A 20,739-nucleotide genomic window follows, 5' to 3' on the forward strand; every position below is an offset into this window, starting at 1 on the left:
TTCAGTGATGAAGCAACATTTTTTTTCTTAATGGTGAAGTGAACAGACACAATGTGCGAATCTGGGCGGTAGAGAATCCTCATGCATTCGTGCAGTAAATTCGCAATTCACCAAAAGTTAACGTGTTTTGTGCAATCTCACGGTTTAAAGTTTGCGGCCCCTTTTTCTTCTACGAAAAAAACGTTACAGCACACGTGTATCTGGACATGCTGGAAAATTGGCTCATGCCACAACTGGAGACCGACAGCGCCGACTTCATCTTTCAATAGGATGGTGCTCCACCGCACTTCCATCATGATGTTCGGCATTTCTTAAACAGGAGATTGGAAAATCGATGGATCGGTCGTGGTGGAGATCATGATCAGCAATTCATGTGATGGCCTCCACGCTCTCCCGACTTAACCCCATGCGATTTATTTTTGTGGGGTTATGTGAAAGATTCAATGTTTAAACCCCCTCTACCAGGAAACGTGCCAGAACTGCGAGCTCGCATCAACGATGCTTTCGAACTCATTGATGGGGACATGCTGCGCCGAGTGTGGAAGGAACTTGATTATCGGCTTGATGTCTGCCGAATCACTAAAGGGGCACATATCTAACATTTGTGAATGCCTAAAAAAACTTTTTGAGTTTTTGTATGTGTGTGCAAAGCATTGTGAAAATATCTCAAATAATAAAGTTATTGTAGAGCTGTGAAATCGCTTCAATCATTAACCCTGTATATATTACGACTTTTGAACACTATTAAGGTAAATACATTGTTTGTTCTCTATCAAAATCTTTCATTTGCTAACTATGCCTATCAGTAGTTAGTGCCTTCAGTAGTTAGAATCTTTTATTTAGCTGGCAGTAGTGGCGCTCGCTGTATTACAGTAGCTTGAGTAACGAAGATTTTTGTGGGGTAAGTGATTTGTGAAAGGTATAGGTTAATGTTAGTCAGGGCCATTCTTTTGTAGGGATTATTAAAAGTCAGATTCCGTTGCGCTAAAAATATTGTGTGTCAGTTAAAGCACAGTCATGTACAATTTTTCTAAGGGGACGTTTCACAGTGTTATCTGGTCAATATCCTTACTGTAATCAGTCAGCGGAAATTAGTGTGCTCCTTTCCTTGTGCTTGTTATTATGGTTACTTTGTATGTTTCAGAAACGTTAAAACATTAAATGAAAGATTTTGATATAGAACAAACAATGTATTTACCTTAATACTGTTAAAAAGTCATAATATATATATACCAGTTCATGATATCCAGTCTTACAAATTTACTGTCTCTGTCCAGATCATCCGCTCTCAAAACTCCGCCATCTCACTCCCCACATCCACCACTGCTGGCGGCTCACCTCCAACTGCACAACGCTACGCGTTGTTAACAGCCAACTGCCCAACACTACAATAGCCAACAACAATGCAAACCAGCCACAGACTGCAGACAGCACAGCCAGTGATTTTCATACAGAGCACTACGTGGCGTTACCAATATAAAAACCTAAACAGCCTACTTACAATATTACTGTTCACGGTTTTGACGAGAAATTCAAGAGGGAAGTACGATAAGTATACAACTGTACAGCGGAGTACTTTAACTGTGCGTTACTTTGCTCCCAGCTGTTAACTATTTGTAGAAAAACCTGTAAACCCTTCACTCGTCGAAATCAGCTGTTGATCCAAACACACACCTGTTCTCTAAAGCCGTCGGCGTATGGGACAAGGCAGCTAACGTTGACATGCACGCAGACAGGATATCCCCCGTCACACGACACAGAGTCGTCGGCACATGCCACGACCTGGTTAACATGATTTTGAACTCTCAGCGCTACGCAGCGATAGTTGTCGGCTTTATTTGGCTCGCAAACCATACAATTCGTTCACGAAAATGGACGCACATAGAATTCATATGCCAGCTCTATTAAAACACACCTTTTCTTTCTTGACATATGGCCGGCCGAAGTGGCCGTGCGGTTAAAGGCGCTGCAGTCTGGAACCGCAAGACCGCTACGGTCGCAGGTTCGAATCCTGCCTCGGGCATGGATGTTTGTGATGTCCTTAGGTTAGTTAGGTTTAACTAGTTCTAGGTTCTAGGGGACTAATGACCTCAGCAGTTGAGTCCCATAGTGCTCAGAACCATTTGAACCATCTTGACATATGCTAGTCATGTTGATCTGTCTGCGGTATACACAAATAAAAACTTCAGTAACTGTGAACATATAATAGTACAAAAATGAAAGATGTATCCACTCAGGAAGGTCATCAGCTTACAAAAATTCACCAAATCGAAAAACTCACTCCTGGCAGAGCGTGCACTTATATTCGCATGACGTCAGATATTACAGAAATTCTTTTATTAACTTCATACAAACTTCCCGCAAGCTTTTTGAAAACGATAAGGGGGTAAAAAATTTTTGGCACAAGTGGGACACGAACCCTCAGTTCTGTATCGTGTCACCTTAATTATGCTACACTGTGTAATGAAAAGTATGCGGACACCCCCAAAAACATACATTTTTCATATTAGGTGCATTGTGCTGCCACCTACTACCAGGTACTCCATATGAGCCACCTCAGTAGACATTAGACATCGTGAGAGAGCAGAATGGTGCGCTCCACGGAACTCACGGACTTCGAACGTGCTCAGGTGATTGCGTGTCACATGTGTCATACGTCTCTACGCGAGATTTCCACACTCGTAAATGTCCCTAGGTCGACGGTTTCCGATGTCATAGTGAAGTGGAAACGTGAAGGGACACGTACAGCACAAAAGCGTTCAGGGCGACCTCGTCTGTTTACTGACAGAGACCGCCGACAGTTGAAGATGGTCGTAATGTGCCATAGGCAGACATCTACCTAGACCATCACACGGGAATTCCAAACTGCATCAGGATCCACTGCAAGTACTATGACAGTTGGGCGGGAGATGAGAAAACTTGGATTTCATGATCGAGCGGCTGCTCATAAACCACACATCACGCCGGTAAATGCCAAGCGACGCCTTGCTTGGTGTAAGGAGCGTAAACATTGGACGATTGAACAGTAGAAAAACGTTGTGTGGAGTGACGAGTCACGGTACAATGTGGCGATCTGATGGCAGGGTGTTGGTATGGTGAATGCCGGTGAGCGTCATCTGCCAGCGTGTGTAGTGCCAACAGTAAAATTCGGAGGCGGTGGTGTTATGGTGTAGTGTTTTTCATGGAGAGGGCGCACACCCCTTGTTGCTTTGCATGGCACCATCACAGCACAGGCCTACATAGTTGTTTTAAGCACCTTTTCGCTTCCCACCGTTGAAGAGCAAATCGGGGATGGCGACTGCATATTTCAACACGATCGAGCATCTGTTCATAATGCACGGCCTGTGGCAGAGTGGTTATACGATAATAACATCCCTGTAATGGACTGGCCTGCACAGAGGTCTGGCCTGAATCCTATAGGACACCTTTGGGGTGTTTTGGAACACCGACTTCGTGCCAGGCCTCACCGACCGATATCGATACCTCACCTCAGTGCAGCATTTCGTGTAGAATGGGCTACCATTCCCCAAGAAGCCTTGCAGCACGTGATTGAACGTATGCCTGCGAGAATGGAAGCTGTCATCAAGGCTAAGGGTGGGCCAACACCATATTGAATTCTAGCATTACTGATGGAGGGCGCCACGAACCTTTAAGTCATTTTCAGTCACATGTCCGGATACTTTTGATCACGTAGTATGTGTTAGAACTCAACTGCTTTTGATTTCGTACTTATATTACAAGTTTCAATCGCCGAAATGTTATTGATATTTAATAATAACAAATCCTAACAAGAACGAAATGTTTTCATGACTTTTCAATGGGGCGTTGCTATAAAATGGTTTACCCTCATACTCTCGCTAGTTATGACACGAAAGAAACTAATTACAAAACTTCTTTAACAGCCAATATGAAATTCCTCGTTGTTTTAATGCAACAAATCGTACCAATAACGATTCGTTCTCGAGACATTCGTTTTCATTTGACAGCCCTTTAAAATCAGTAGTCATATGATAACAGTAAAAATAGTAACAGAGTTTTGAAATTATCTGTGAAGTAGGTTGCTAGCTGTACTGATGACACCCTAAGCAAGTGTAATAGTACTGAAAGTGGTACATATGGTAGTTGATACTAATCGATAGTACCAATGGGCGGAGGGTATGCTGGAAAGCAGGCTCGGATTTTGTGCAGATCCCTGCACTCAAATGATGCGACTATGTGATGCACATTACTGCAGGGAACTACCTAGGATAAAATAATCACGAGTAGAACAAAAAGGAGAGGAGAGGAGTCTTTTCTTTTTACGGTGAAGGAAGGGATATAACTGAAGAAAAGGGAATCAATGGTGACAATGGACAGGAAAGCGTGGAGGCGTTTAGTGTGTGGAAAAGAACGGAGTTAAACTTTAAATCCTGAATATGTGTTTGACATTGACATAATACAAATGATTGTACTCTTATTTCTGTGTTAACATCAAATTATTCCATTGGGCAAAGACTGCTGTACTTGCTGTGAAACAATTAAGAAGCCAGATACTATATCACACAGTATAAAATTAGAAAAATCGAACCCTAATAGAGCATTCGAACTCGAGTGCTCTGACGCAAAACGCTGCTGAGTGCTCAAACTGTGCCGCACGGCCATAGATTTTGAATGAGAATAATTTTCTTTCTCGCGATTGGAATGTTTCCCATATGTCTTTCTTTGACGCAGATTTTCCACCGAAAGCGTGCAAGGGAGGAAATTTTGTTACATACATTATTTTATGTACTGTTAAAATTCGAGGAATAGCCCTGTGGAAATCGGAGTTTGCTAATGTTGATTCTGCGCTCTGGAACCATCGTGCGCATGATTACAGTAAGTCAGTTCTGAAGCTTCCACCGATAACTCTCTGGGAGTAAATGTGGCGTACATCAACGATGCAACATAGCTGTCTACTAGGAAAGTAGACAGCTGATGGTCTTACTGTGCAAGAATCAATGAACTCCTAAGGTCATTTCAAGAGGCGCTTACGATAATTTTACTTTATGAAGTGTGGCGGCCAAAGATGGGTCAAAAAATATTGTACAGCTAGAAAAATTTGAAATGAATTAAGCGAGTCGGCGTTTATGAAATTAAATGATGACGTATAGAGTAGTTCACTTGCTGAATGGTAAAGAGAAAGGAAACTGACGAAAGTCTACAATATTAAGAAGCCCTAAAGGCATATGTAAAGAGAAGTCTGGGGATGCTAGGATACTTAGACTGAGATCAGTTGTTTTATATATGTATATAATATTTCGAGTTAGCGCCTACATGTTTTTCAGGGGTATGAGCAAAGGTGAATTACTAGACAGAGAAATTACACGAGAGACAATCTGTTTCACCAGTATTGCTTAATACACCGCTTAGGGAAATCCACCGCTGAATGAAGAAAAATGGGAGTGTGCAAAGCTGAGTTGGAGATCCCATGTGTAAATACTGTGTAGATGACATTGCAGTTCTGGCAGAAAGTGAAGCTGCGATGACAGAGGCAGCAACATACCTAGCCCAAAATAAAAATAGCACTAAAAACAACATATTAGTGACTGGTACTTTACGGAGGAATCGTGCAACGAGGCTCCTGCAAGTTGGGGAATTGATAAGGGTTAGTGAGGAGAAACACCTGATCAACAACATAAACATGTAACCTGTTTGAAATAAACTGTGTCAACTCAACAACCCCCCGCCCAGCAAAATTCAGAGATTCAGAGAAAAAGACATACCGTCAAATGGCACTGCCGTATGGAGCTGACAGATTGAGTACTAGAAAGTTAGCCGACAAAAGATTTAATTTTCGAAAGCAAATTCTCCGTTATGACCTTTTCCCCACTACATACACCTCATGGATGAGGTCTCTCTTCTGTTCCAAAAATTCATTACAGTGGAAACCGATGAGATATCGTCATCAAATTTGCACTATACACTCATTGGTTTGCTAAGTTTTTAATCATAATGCATTTGTGTATATTTTAGATGTCCTGTTGATGGATGAGATACAGTGAAACGAACTCTTCAGGGGAAGTCACACTATATATTCTGATGTACTGAGACAGATATGGGAGATGTAGGCTCAGCAAGAACACACAACTACGTACTGATGACACCCACCGTCACTTCCTTACGTGGCGCAATAAATATGAGGATACTGGAATAGTATTGGAGAAAGGAACAGTGGACTATCAAGAAAATATGAGGAAAACATCGTTCGTTTAAGATCTTCCACAAGTCTATCCGTGTCGCTCTCAAACATTTACACTTGCCACGTTAATTAATGCACAAAGTCTTACAAAATTTGCCGTTCTACGCTTACGAAGTGCAATTGCTGTAGGAGTCACAATGTAAACCAAAATTACAAGATTTTCCAGATAACATGCTGTAACGACTGTCTGCGGGTGAAACAATTGTCATCAGAATTAGTTTCAGTGGTGAGTCAACCTTTCATCTTTCAGGGAAGCTGAATATATACAACGCGAGAACATGGGGGTCACAAAACCCACGAGTGTCAACGGAACTTCTGAGAGATAGTCCAAAGGCGAATGTGTGGCGTGGCATCGTGTGTAATCGCGTCATTAGTCCGTTTTTCTTCGGAGAGACATCAATAAAAAATATGTTTGCCTGGACCTGTAAACTGAATATGTACGCTGAAGCGCCAAAGAAACTAGCACAGGCGTGCGTATTCACATACAGAGATACGTAAACAGGTAGAAAACGGCGCTGCGGCCGGCAACAAGTGTATGGCTCAGTTGTTCGATCGGTTACTGCTGCTACAAATGGCAGGTTATCTAGATTCAAGTGAGTTTAAACGTGGTACTACAGTCGGCGCACGAGCGATGGGACGCAGTATCTCCGAGGTAGCGATGAAGTGGGGATTTTCCGGTACGACCATTTAACGAGTGTACCGTGAATATCAGGAATTCGGTAGAACATCAAATCTCCGGCGTCGCTGCGGCCGGAAAAAGATCCTGCAAAAAAGGGACCAAAGACGACTGAAGAGAATCATTCGAAGTGACAGAAGTGCAACCCTTTGGCAAAGTGTTGCAAATTTCAATACTGGTACATCAAAAAGTGTCAGCGTGCGAACCATTCAACGAAACATCATCGATATGGCTTTCGGAGCCAAAGGCTCACTCGTGTACGCTTGTTGACTGCACGACACAAACCTTACGCTTCGCCTGGGCCCGTCAACACCGACATTGGATTGTTGATGACTGGGAACATATTGCCCGGTCGGACGAGCCTCGTTTCAAATTGTATCGAGCGGATGGACGTGTACGGCGGGTATGGAGACGACCTCATGAATTCATGGACCCTGCATGTCAGCAGGGAACTGTTCAAGCTGGTGGAGGCTCTGTAATGGTGTGGGGCGTGTGTATTGGAGTGATATGGGACCTCTGATACGTCTAGGTACGACTCCGACAGGCGACAAGTGCGTAAGCATCCTACCGGATCACCTGGATCAATTCATGTCCGTTCTGCTTTCTGACACTCGTGGGCAATTCCAGCAGGACAATGCGACAACCCATACGACCACAATTGCTACTGAGTGGCTCCAGGAATACTCTTCTGAATTTAAACACTTCCGCTGGCCACCATTTTCCCAGACATGAGCATTATTGAGCATATCTCTGGTACCTCTCAACGTGCTTTTCAGAAGAGGTCTCAACCCCCTCGTATTCTTAAGGATATATGGACAGCCGTGCAGGATTCATTGTGTCAGTTCCCTTCAGCACTACTTCAGATATCAGTCGAGTCCATGCCACGTCGCCCGCATCTCGTGGTCGTGCGGTAGCGTTCTCGCTTCCCACGCCCCGGTTCCCGGGTTCGATTCCCGGCGGGGTCAGGGATTTTCTCTACCTCGTGATGGCTGGGTGTTGTGTGCTGTCCTTAGGTTAGTTAGGTTTAAGTAGTTCTAAGTTCTAGGGGACTGATGACCATAGATGTTAAGTCCCATAGTGCTCAGAGCCATTTGAACCATTTTGAACCATGCCACGTCATGTTGCGGCACTTCTGCGTGCTCGCGGGACCCCTACACAATACTACTCAGGAGTACCAGCTTCTTTGGCTCTTCAGCTTAGCACTACAGGACCATAACTTTCCGGTAAGGTGCTTCACCATCACATTGTGGATTACATGTGAGTGAATTCCCAATTAAAACTTTCCAGTGTCATGGGTGGGAAAGGTGGCTTACAGCCAAGGCCACCACCTTCATCATATATCACTGGCTTTGACAAATGTATGGGACATCACTCATCTCAAGCAGAGGATTACTTATGTCTTTGCCAACAGTGATGTGGGGCTGTTACAGCGGAAGTAGTAAGAAAACGGCTACCGTCTTGATGTACTTTGTGCAGCTAATTCAACCAACATAAGTACATATTAATTGGAGCAAAAAAAACTTAAATATGTATGTCTCATTATGTAAAACATTTCACGTGTCTGTTTTTTCCTTTAACTCTGTAACATTTTAATTTGTAAAGAGACTTCAACATAAATACATATTAATTGGAGCAAAAGAAAACTTAAATATGTATGTCTCATTATGTGAAACATTTCACGTGTCTGTTTTTTCCTTTAACTCTGTAACATTTTAATTTGTAAAGAGACTTTACGGACATCATGTATTTGAAATGGCGCAAAAACTACATTTGCCCAAAAATAAAGGTAAAGTAAATTTTACAGGTATAATACACTGGTGCCCAAAATTAAAGCAGCGAACCACTGTTTCTCCGTCTTGTGTCTAATTCACGATATAATCATACAAACTGTCAACAGATGTCCGTACGATCGTGTTCTGCACGGAAAATGGTATTTCGGTCAACGGAAAACCACGCCAACGATGACGTCAGAACACCTATCAAACGGAAGAGTGTTTGCCGCAGTCCCACACCCACAGTTGCTGTATACACAGTCACAGGCGGTGCAGTATGGCACAGAGAAGAAGCATACCAAACTCTCTGCAGTGGAGGACCATAGGAAGAATGGAAGCAGGACAGTCGCAAACTCATGTGGTTCGATGGCTTAACGTGAATCGTTCTGTTGTTTCTCGGGTGTGGCTGCAGTTTATTGGGACCGAAACTGTATCATAAAGATCAGCGCAGGGCCGACCGCGTGTGATATCAGAAAGACAGGACCGTTATTTGGCTGTAAGGGCTCGGCGATACCGCCTTAATGCTGCATTGCAACTGGCATCTGACCTCGCAGCATCCGTAGGGCGTGTTGTATTGAGGCAAACGGTGGAGAGAAGGCTTAGACAGAGTGGCCTTTATTGCCAGAGTGCGACGTAACGCGCTCTTTCGCACATCGACGGCGGTTCTGCAACATAAATTGTCCACCCACCTCGATACTGCTGCAGATCTGCACACGTAGCTCCTGACTGCAGCTACTTAAGAGATCTCAGAAAAGCAGTGGTGAAGAAACTGAGATTTCGTAACTACACGTCGGAGGCCGCTATAAGTACAAAAAGCTGAAAATAGTCTTGTGAACTCTAAAGAATAAACCGAAAATGGGTTGCTGTTCAAATTGTTAAGTTCAAAGGTCCTTTTAAACTTGCATTAGGATTTTTTTACTGCTATTAAGAAAGATCATCAGCCCACAGGTGTTCAAATCATCAAAGTTTACACACGCGATTTTCTCCAGAACAAAATATCTCTCCACTCTTAACACTGTACCGAAACGCGGAAGTCACAATATCACTTCATTTTGCACATAATGCGTTCGACACTTTCAGCATGAAAGCTAGTCTACCACTTCCTTCTTCTCTCTGCCTCTACAAGCCCCTCTATCTCAAGCGTTCGGTGGTAAACCGTCTCACTTCTTATTGGCTGTACAGAATTACGGCCAATCAGAACTGACTTTCAGGGCGCAGCTCGCGCCAAAATCTAGCAAGAACCATCACTGCTCTCAGCTCATTGACGTCATTAACATAAGCAACTCAAAACTCTCTTGTTAAACAAATAAAATTAAATAAACTTTAAGCTGTAGTTTACGTCTGGAATTTAGCTATATAGTCGCGAACGTTTTAACTGTCTCTTACATATTCAAACATGCTTGGACATCCGCCATCTACTAGTAGGGGAACCATTGGTGGATTCGTTCTCACGATACAAAGCTGGAACACATGAAAGTTCCTATAGAGAACTACAAACTGAAAATTTAATATTGGCGAATGTCCCACATACACTCACATAAGTACTCTCTTTCATACTCACCCTAACACAAAACACAAATATCTACTTAAATTCTTAAAGTTATTACTACATCAAAATTACGAAAGGTTTTCTAAAATGAGAACTGTCCAAATTTGAATCTAAAAACTGAAGGTGTTTTCAAATTGTCACAGTTGGTGAACTATTAACATTTTATATATATATATATATATATATATATTGATTTAGTTTTTTAAGTGTCGGATAATTACGTTTTCTACTGACTTTTTTTTTTTTTTTTGGAACTTCCAAATTATGACAGTTATTGACTTCAGATTTTGACAGATTGTTCCTTTACACAACATAAGGTTATGTACCTAATATGAAGTTCCTCAGGCTATTTCTAGATCAGTTATTAATTGTTGTGTTGGCAGAAGAGCCAACACCGTGTTGCGAATGGTGGCCGAAATGCAAGCGTTTTAGCTCACGCAGGCTGGCGTGAGGAGGGAAGAACTACACTGACGTGGGGTCTGCAACATGACAAGGAATTAGAATTCAGAAAGCTGACGTAATTAGTTTGATACTTAACTTTAATCCATTAATGATGAACGTCGCTCTTGACGGTACATAATTCACAATATCATCTGATCAGAATACGTTCATAGTAACTGAATATGGCGCCTTGCTAGGTCGTAGTAAATGACGTAGCTGAAGGCTATGCTAAACTGTCGTCTCTGCAAATGAGAGCGTATGTAGACAGTGAATCATCGCTAGCAATGTCGGCTGTACAACTGGGGCGAGTGCTAGGGAGTCTCTCTAGACTAGACCTGCCGTGTGGCGGCGCTCGGTCTGCAATCACTGATAGTGGCGACACGCAGGTCCGACGTATACTAACGGACCGCGGCCGACTTAAAGGCTACCACCTAGCAAATGTGGTGTCTGGCGGTGACACCACATTAATTTTTATAATTCCAGAGAATGTAACTGCTCTGTAAGCGCCTATCCACTTCGTTCACACGCTGCAGTCACGCCATATGGTCATGGCGCACGTCTGCAGGACACAGCTCGCCCGTTGCAGATCGTATAAGATTCTTGACTACTTACACTGGGGCCCACATACATTCATACAAGAAAGCTTTAATAGACAAATTGGCGATTGCGCCCTAGCTGCGACGCATCAAGAGACCTGCTGTATGTATGCCTCTGGTGCGTCCTTATAGAAGGGACGTGTAGAGTAGAGTCGTCAATATCCCACCTGGACAGTCGAATAGTGGGCCAATGTTCTTTTCACAGATGAGTCCCGATTTGGTCTGGAGAGTGGCTCTCGACGGATTCGCATCTGAAGGCAATGTGGTACACTGTTTCGAGATCCGAACATAGTGGAAAGAGACCGATATCGAGGAGGATCGCTAACGGTTTGGGCAGGGATTATGTTGATCACTCGAACATCTCTTCATGAAATTTTACGGGTGAATCGGAAACTTTTCAACTGCTGTCAGGTATCGTGACGAGGGCTTGGGACCTCATGTGCGGTCGTTGTGAAGTGTTGTGCGTTCAGATGTTGTGCTGATGGACGATAATGCTCAACCTCATAAAGCACGAGTGGCTGACGTTTTCTTGGAAACGGAAGATGCTGGGCGCATAGCGTGACCTGCTCGCTCTGCGATTCGAATCCCATAGCGCTTGTCTGGGATGTACTAGGGAGACGGGTTGCATCGCGTCAGCGTCCACCAACCACTCTCTAAGACTTACGAGGAGCTCCGCAGGAAGAATGGGCGTTATTGCCTCAACGTGACACTGATGGCGTTGCTCACTCACTGTATGCTCTGCCGCTGTCAGGTCTGTGCCGCGCGGAGTGACCAAGCGGTCACGGATTGCGCGGCCCCTCCCGCCGGAGGTTCGAGTCCTCCCTCGGGCATGGGTGTGTATGTTGTTCTTAGCAAAAGTTAGTTAAAGTAGTGTATAAGTATAGGGACCGATGACCCCAGCAGTTTGGTCCCTTAGAAATTCACACACATGTCACGCCTGTATTGTTGCCAGAGGTGGTCACACCCCATAGTGGTCGCACTAGCCAGTTGTCGAAATGTGTGTGTAAATCTGTTAAGATGGAAAACACGAAGAACATTTTCGTCTACTGTTATGCATGTTGCAGTTGTTTACGTTCTGTATTCTTTACATTGTTTCTACTTTTTTATCACCTGTTTAAATTGTTTTGTGGCCAAAAAAGGCAAACTTGCAAATTTTCTGTTTGTTGATTTAATTTTGGACACCAGTCTATGTAGGTCCCTTGCCTGAACAGATAGATACTGGCTAAGGCAGTGATGCCGGTAACATGTCTACTCGCCAGATCCTGGAAGCCGGAGTTGCATACCTGTATACACGAAGGCCTACGAAAGCTGTGATTCGACGACAATTAATGAAAAATGCTCAATAAAGCAGACTCTAAGGCAGATTCTAAGGTCAGTATGTGATATTCAAAAAACGCCGTTGAACACCGGAAAGAAAATGCAAGCACGCACTTGTTGTCGCCCTAGGTACGAAAATTTATGTTTTGCCTCTACCATACTAAGCAAGTTGTCTCACTGGCTATCACTGAAATCAAATTTACTGAGATAATATCGTTAAACGTGTATCAAGAATCCGACTACAAACTACTTTGTTGAAGTTTCGAGAACATACATTCACCGAGGAGTCAAGCAGTATATTGCTCCCTCCTACGTATATCTCGCGAAGAGACCATGAGGATAAAGCCAGAGAGATTAGAGCCCACACAGAGGCATCAGACAATCTTTCTTTCAACGAACAATACGAGACTGGAATAGAAGGGAGAACCGATAGAGGTACTCAAAGTACCCTCCGCCACACACCGTCAGGTCGCTTGCGCAGTATGGATGTAGATGTAGAAACGAAATGATTTCTGTTCTTTTGATATAAACGAATAAGGAATCCCTTCTACGTGCCTTGGTCCCTTACACAACCTTTACTCACCTGTAATCTGTTCATTATAGCCCCAACACCATCTTCAACGACAGTTGTGTCCTCAGGTAGGCGCAGTCCTCTGGCAATCTGTTTGGCCGTATTGCCTTTGGCTCCAAGGAATGTGAGCGCGAGTATTACCTGTATACTGATAGGAGAGAAGAACAAGTTTCCAGGCTCCGCCGCCAAAATCTGAAAATGAATACGTGTGTCACAATTTATTCTTCTTCGTTTGTAGTTCATGCTCTGCACTAATATAATAACATTTATCTGCTAAGAGAAATTAAGGCTGTGAAACCTAAATATCTTCGTAGAGATCGTTAGAATTAGAATGAAATGAATGAATTATGCCATCACCATCGATAGCGAGCAACAACAAAGCATTCTGATGGTCCAATTGTAACGAGGACAGCAAATTATGTAACTTTTCTACATAATTAATATACAGTAATGGTAAGTAAGAGCATCTGAAACGCTGAATCAGAAAACTGTTTGCAATCAAAGTAATTGTTTCTAAGTGCTTCGTGAATAAGAAGTTCATGTAATTAATGTATCTGATTGACACTTTCTTATAATATCATCGAAATTATTATGTATCAGATAATACTCGTACATTCAACGTGATAGACTGTGACAACCTTGGTCGTTAATGTTCGCCATTTGTTTCTTTTCATAAAGTTCCGAATTTTTGCTTCACGAATGGAATTACAGATTCTAAAACAAAAATCCATTACTTTTCAAGTTACACATTCTACCACCCGTTATTTAGTTGAGAGTGCATAGAAAAATTCTTTTTAAAATGGCTTAAAGCTGTTAATTGAAGATGAAAGGAGGCTGAGACATTCCTAGAACCAAACCGCTGTTGCACCCGAATCGTTATCTTCAGTCCAAGGAATATTTTGTACTTGTATTCCTTAGATTGAGATGCGAAAGCTATTTTTAAATTCTAGCAAGTTCTGTATACAACAGGCGTTTCGTATAGTTTTCGCTGTAACACACTATTGTAATCGATAATCGAGCTGATTGCACTGAATTTAATGTAATCAAGGATCGTTCAGTTTTCCATGGAAGTTGAAGGAGGCCATCTGACTTACAAACATAACTACTTACTAGTTTTCTACAATTCTGCCTACCTTTTAGAATTAATTTTCACCTGAACTGATATAAGTAATCCCTGTCAGAGAAAGTAAGCAACTGCACGTGCTGCTACAGACAGACAAACAAGGCTACCAGGTATGGTAGAAAAACCAACACTTCTCCCATTACTGCATGGAGAGGCCTCGCAGACACACAAAGTGCTGCAAGCTTGGATGCCTCCAAAGTATCCGAAACGTTTCATTACGTGGTTAGTTTCACAATCAAAGAACTCCAGTCTGTGTGCAGGCGCTAGAAAACTTCAGAAAATGCAGCAAGACAGCTGATGGACCATAAACATCCCCATGTTGATCGGATGTAGTTTCCACGGAGGGTATGATATCATTGGCGTAGTCCCAAAATGGTGGCCATGAATGGGAACGATTCCTATCACGCCACACTTGTTTCTACTAACCCGTAGTAATCAATATCTACGCTGTTGACATAAAAATGCAAATTCCGTCTCTCGTAACAATCAACTTCCCTAATCTAGCATTCAAGAAGCACTTCGCCGAGACACTCCCACCATCATCATTTCTCTCTTCCACGACTTATGTTCTTTTTAGAAGAACTCTCAAGGTGTTCTTGGAATCCCATGTTCCCCTGTGTCGCGTGTACATTCACTCAGAGTCTCGTAATGTCAGGGTTGTTATGTTTCGCATCTAATGAAAATCGCTCGCACCTCAACACTTAAATACAGCTATTGTCTCTCATAGAATTTGCTAAGCTCCCCTGGCTTCTCAATCGTTGCTCAATGCGATGAAACTTGACATTATACAGTCAACTGGATATTTCTGAACACAGCGTTCTGGACTGATTTTATAACGTTATAAGCGTGGCACACTATGCTGCTGAAGCATACCTCACTATTTCCTGTCTGTTCCACGCTACACGGACGATCTTAACTTGGGGGCTACTAAGAGGTCAGCATTGGCACAAATAGCGACCGTAAGCAGAGAACCTCACAGCCTTTCACGTCACAATGACGAAATCACGAAGTAAAGGCAACAATAGGCCACAGAAGAAGTTTCTCGTCCATAAGATCCACGAAAATATGAAAACCATTCAGAAAAATTTTAGGCTGACATATTCACAATAAACAGCTGCCTTTAAGGATGAATTTCTTGCAACGACTTCGTCAGACGTCGCTCAGGTAAGGGTAGAACAAATATTTTTCAGTCTCTGCCACAGAAGTGCAGGATCCAGCCTGCCGACGCGGCTTTAGAGAAAAAGGACAGATGAGACAATTAGCAACACCGAGAAACACAATCTCACTTTCTCCGTGTGGGAGCTTCGTTTGTCACTGACTCTTGCAAAGCTGCCACCGTGTAGGATCGAACCGAGATCAATATTATGCGAAACATAGTAAATGAGTCGTAAAAAATCCGAATGGAGAGTTCCCTGCTCGTTGACGGAGGATATCCCTGAAGTAAGGGAAGGCGTAATTTCCCAGCAGAGCCCTTAATAATTTTTAAGAAAGAGTCAAGAGCGCATGCACAATCGCTGTCTCACTTGCGTTCCAGAAGCAATTACGCTTCAGTTACGGCTCGCAGGAGATTGCAATAGAGTATTAACTCTAAGTTCTTCCTAAAGAGGCCAGTGTGTATACGTTTCAGTCGTTCGCAGATCCATACTGATGTATGTCTGTTTCGAGAAAACAGCGATGTCCAGTGCCCTCACTTTTTATGAGAAAGTGTCACGTTACTGTTAAATGGTTTACAGGCCAAAGGTCTAGAGATATTTAATATCTGGAACTGTATTTGCCATAGGTCCTACAGAATGGGTGGGGCGCTCTCTTGAAGCCAAGCAAATTTTGACTGCACTAAAAGGTCAGCTAAACGCGTCACACGGCCCGCATGCTATGAAGACAACATTGAGCTACTAGTAGTGTGATTCAGATGGTTGGTATGTTTCAAATTTCGGTACACGTGGAAGTTGCTACTACTACGGGACGAGATGGTACAGTGGTAAAATATTGCATTTTCCTACGCGGAGTCAGATGCAGAACGCTATTTGATGACTTACCAAACTCACATCACGCGAATGGTTAGACCATGAGTTATTCGTTTCTCATTTCTTAGCCTAGCCAGCGAAATTTAAATTTCGGGCGAGCGACTCTCATCTTCGCATGTAATACGAATCGGGATTTCTTGTAGTTAATGACAGTTAATAGCAGGTCTCCGCGGCTGTAGCTGGTCCAAGTGGAAGCAGCCCCATATTATTTATGGGCGTTCACCACTTTTCGCAGATAATGATGTATTATTGTTCCTTCTGAAAACTGCGCGGCCTTAATAGCTTACACGCGCCCAAAACGTAATTTTGAAGCACCGTAAATGTCATCCACGCAGTTTCGCAGAATAGATTACGTGGCCGCCGCTTTATAATTTTCTACCAGCACTACGTAGGTACTTGTTATAGATGTTACGCCTTTACTTAAATGGTGGAGAAGAACTGGCTTTGAAAGAATGACATTAAATCTTTTTTTATGAAACTCATAAACAGTAATCTGCTACTATTTGTTTTAGTGTACGTCAGGTGAAATATAACGTGAAAGAATATCCAGTTAACTGGTAACTATGGCAGCGTTTGGTGAAACCAATATAATGAAATAATTTTTGAAAACTGTCACAGATCACACTTAATACGACTTACCTGTTGAATATATGAAAAAATTTCTTCTGTGTTTCAAACAGAACTAGTTACATTCTAATATGCTGAAAAGCACGAAAATTTGAAATTCCCCTATAAAAAGACCTTATGGTTTCTTATGCTTGATGTTTTGGATAGGGAACTGCACTTTTATCAGTTCTTCACGTCTTTTAGTTATGAACGTGATATATTTTCATTTGACTATTGCTGGTACAAAAATGATAATCATAAGGGATTGGTAACGCACACAGTAGATCTTATACCTAAATCAGCTTTTCCAAAAGAGTAAAATGCACGACTCCATACTGTCGTGTAGCGGACTGCCTGGATACCAACCTTGTACATGTCGAAAGTAAAGACATTATTTGCCTGAGATATATTATGCAGGGCGACGTTCACTTCCTCTGCCATTTTTTCGTCGATCTGCAAAAATAAAGGAACACAAATTATAAGAATACTCTGAGGAAGTTGATAAACAGTCCGAATACATTTCTATCTAAACATGCTTTCCATACTGAGAATTACGTTAAGTTACACGGAAAACTAGAAGAATAATATTCGGCAAATACAATCCACGTATACTAACTTACCGATGATGTATGTATTCGTTTTACTAAGTTCAGTATACGAATGGAGGATGGAAAATGTATACCTTTACAAATACTGGGGACAAACACTGTGGCTTATGGGGTGCTGATAGAGGAAAAATGAAGGCAATGAAGTGACGCACTGTGAACGCAATTGAAACGACGCATTGAGTGCGACTGTGTTGACCGTGTGTCAACGTATTTTACTTGCTGGATGAGTAGTCTGTTGTCTTGACCACTGTATTTGATTAATAAACATTGTACTCAGGGCAGAATGTCGTAAATGCAAAAATTTGGTGACGTTAAATGAATTTCAACAAGGTATTTTTGTGAATGTGGAATTGGGAAACTACAAATTCTAATACCATTTCATGTCCAGTACCCTTGTAAAAATGATCTATCGATTAATAAAACTACTACTACTATTACTACTCCTATTATTACATTATATGTCCAGATGATCTGAGAAACATTGAATGTTATTTAACCAGCTAGAAAAGGCTATACAAGGTTATTGTATCGTTGTCCAACACGATCAATCCATAGGTGTATTAGTGACCCTATGTTGATGATCCTATACACTGGATAGCTTCTCCTGAGTGTTTTCGATCCATTTCTCGTATGTGCATTTCTGTAATAAACACTGAATTCAGACAACTTTCATTCAGCTGAAATTAACGAAAATGATGCGATGGAACCGAAAGATATTGCGCAGTGCTTGAGACACTGTTATCATATTCGGCTGAAATTTCACTCGAATGTGCTTCTGGGCATCCTGGTTTACATAAATTGTAGTTTCCATAAACAATGTGAATACTTGAACTATTAATCATCTTGTGGTGCAGTTCTTCTTGTTCCATCACAGCTCTTCAACAAATATCAGAACACAACCATCAGACTTCATAAAACCATACTCAACATTAAGTTCAATAAACTATGTTTGGCATATAAAATTGTACCTAACTATGTAACAATAACTGTAAACAACATGTCACTAGCAGCTCAGCAGACAAAACGTAAGGCAGAAATCATGTGGATAAAGCAAGAAATCCGGTCTTTGTATTCCAAAAAACAGACTCTGAATATTGAATTATACAGATTGCATTTAGAATTAGCGAACCACATAACATACCCACCATTTTTTGACGAACTAATATACAGGGTTAGAACATACACTGAGACCATAATAGGAAGAAAACAGACAATCCAACAAAAGAAACTCACAAAAATGTTAAATCACACAAACACCCACCAATCCCACCACCAATACAACCAACACACCTTTCACAAAAGAGTTATTAATCTAACAGACATAAAATTATCTGAACAAGAAAGCAGCCTACTTGAAAAGGGTCCCAAACATAACATTAACACATTGGTGTCACATAGGACAGTAGAAAATATCATAACAGAAACTGAAAACATCATAAAGCAACAAGAAACACTAAACACACCTGAATTTAATGCAAACCTAACAAGAGAACTAGTTGCTGAGGAAATAAGAAATATAATCAAAGAGAACAAAACCACCATAAAAGAAAACACTAGGACTCCTGAAGAAAAAACCTACAGAAAACTACAGAATAAATTAACACAAGAAAATGCCATCATCACAAAATCTGACAAAGGTAATTCAATAGTAGTCATAAACAAACAGGAATACATTCACAAAACATTAGAATTCATCCAAAGCAACAACATCACAGAATTAACAAGTGACCCAACAAACCGATACCAAAGCAAGTTACAGAAAACCCTGAGAAACATAGAAACAATTTTCACAGAAACACAGATTAAAAAAATGATACAGAAAAATCCCAAGGCCCCCACCCTAAAATCATTGCCTAAAGTTCACAAACCCAGAATACCCATATGTCCATTAATTAACTTCACCAAAGCGCCAACATACCACTTAGCCAAACACACACACACTCTGCTACAGACAATATACAAATACACTGACAACAGAAGTCTAAAGAACTCAAGTGACTTAATAGAAAAAATAAAAAATGAAAACATACCAAACACAGCAACATTGGTTTCATTTGATATAATTTCAATGTACACACACATCCCAACAGAAGAAACCATCAACATAATAGAAAGAAACCTCCAACTGCAAGGAAACATACCCACAACAAACATACAAGAAATATTAGCCATACTCAGGCTCATCACAGAACAAAACTACTTCACATTCAACAACAGATTTTACTCTCAACAAGATGGACTACCCATGGGATCCCCAATCAGTGGCCTCCTAGCTGACATTTTCCTCAACCAAATAGAAAAAACAAATCTTTGACAAAATAGTAATACCAAAACAGCACAAAATAATATATTGGTACAGATACGTAGAAGACATAATTTGCTTAATAGATGAACCACTGTCCCGCATAAAAGAACTTCATGATAACATAAACTCCATCCACCCACAAATACAATTCACCATAGAAACACAAACAGATGAAAAACTTAACTTCTTAGATCTCACTATACACAAGAAAAACAACAAACATGAATTCACAATCTACAGAAAACCCACACTCACCAGCACCATTATTCATAACCAATCCAATCACCCCATAACCCACAAAGAAGCCAGCTTCAGATATTTACTTCACAGGCTGAACAAAATACCCCTTGAATAAGCATGACTACACACAAGAACTGAACACAATAAAACAAATTGCACAGGAGAATGGATATGATGCAAAGAGAATAGACAAAATAAACCACAAAATACAAAAACAAACAGCACATATCCATGAAACACACATACATACAAACACAACTCATCACACAACAAATTGGCAGACAGTAAGCAACAAATGGCACATAATGACTTACAACAACAAAGTCACACACAGGGTGGCTAATATACTAAAGAAACAAGGACTCAACATAGCATACAGAACCAACAACACAATACAGAGCAGATTTGGAAGAATTACCACCAACACTGACAAATACAGCCAGTCTGGCATCTACCAACTTACTTGCAACTGCTGTCAATCTGTATATGTGGGCCAAACATGCAGGACCTTCAGAACCAGATATAATGAACACCTCAGAGCACTGAAAAGCAATAGCACACACTCAACATTTGCAGACCACCTTGTAGCACACAACCACCACCCAACAAACATTGAAACTGACCTTCACATCCTAAAAACCAGCAGCAGCCTATACCAAAAATTAACTATAGAAGAAAACTACCACATCCAAAA

General features: G+C 41.5%; 1 protein-coding gene across 7 annotated transcripts in view; it reads right to left on the reverse strand.

The window, feature by feature from the left end:
- Positions 1–20,739, reverse strand: part of LOC126162936 (leukocyte elastase inhibitor-like) — a 192,561-nt gene that overhangs the window by 153,442 nt on the left and 18,380 nt on the right. For all 7 annotated transcript variants that reach the window (XM_049919764.1, XM_049919760.1, XM_049919766.1 and 4 more), the window contains exons 2-3: positions 17,259–17,345; positions 13,152–13,331 (exon numbers count right to left, since the gene is read on the reverse strand). In XM_049919764.1, the coding sequence (XP_049775721.1) occupies positions 13,152–13,331; positions 17,259–17,333 (255 nt within the window). In that variant the 5' untranslated portion in view covers positions 17,334–17,345. The remainder of the gene's footprint in view (positions 1–13,151; positions 13,332–17,258; positions 17,346–20,739) is intronic.

Source organism: Schistocerca cancellata, chromosome 2 (genome assembly GCF_023864275.1).
Source record: "Schistocerca cancellata isolate TAMUIC-IGC-003103 chromosome 2, iqSchCanc2.1, whole genome shotgun sequence".
Lineage (NCBI taxonomy): Eukaryota > Metazoa > Arthropoda > Insecta > Orthoptera > Acrididae > Schistocerca > Schistocerca cancellata.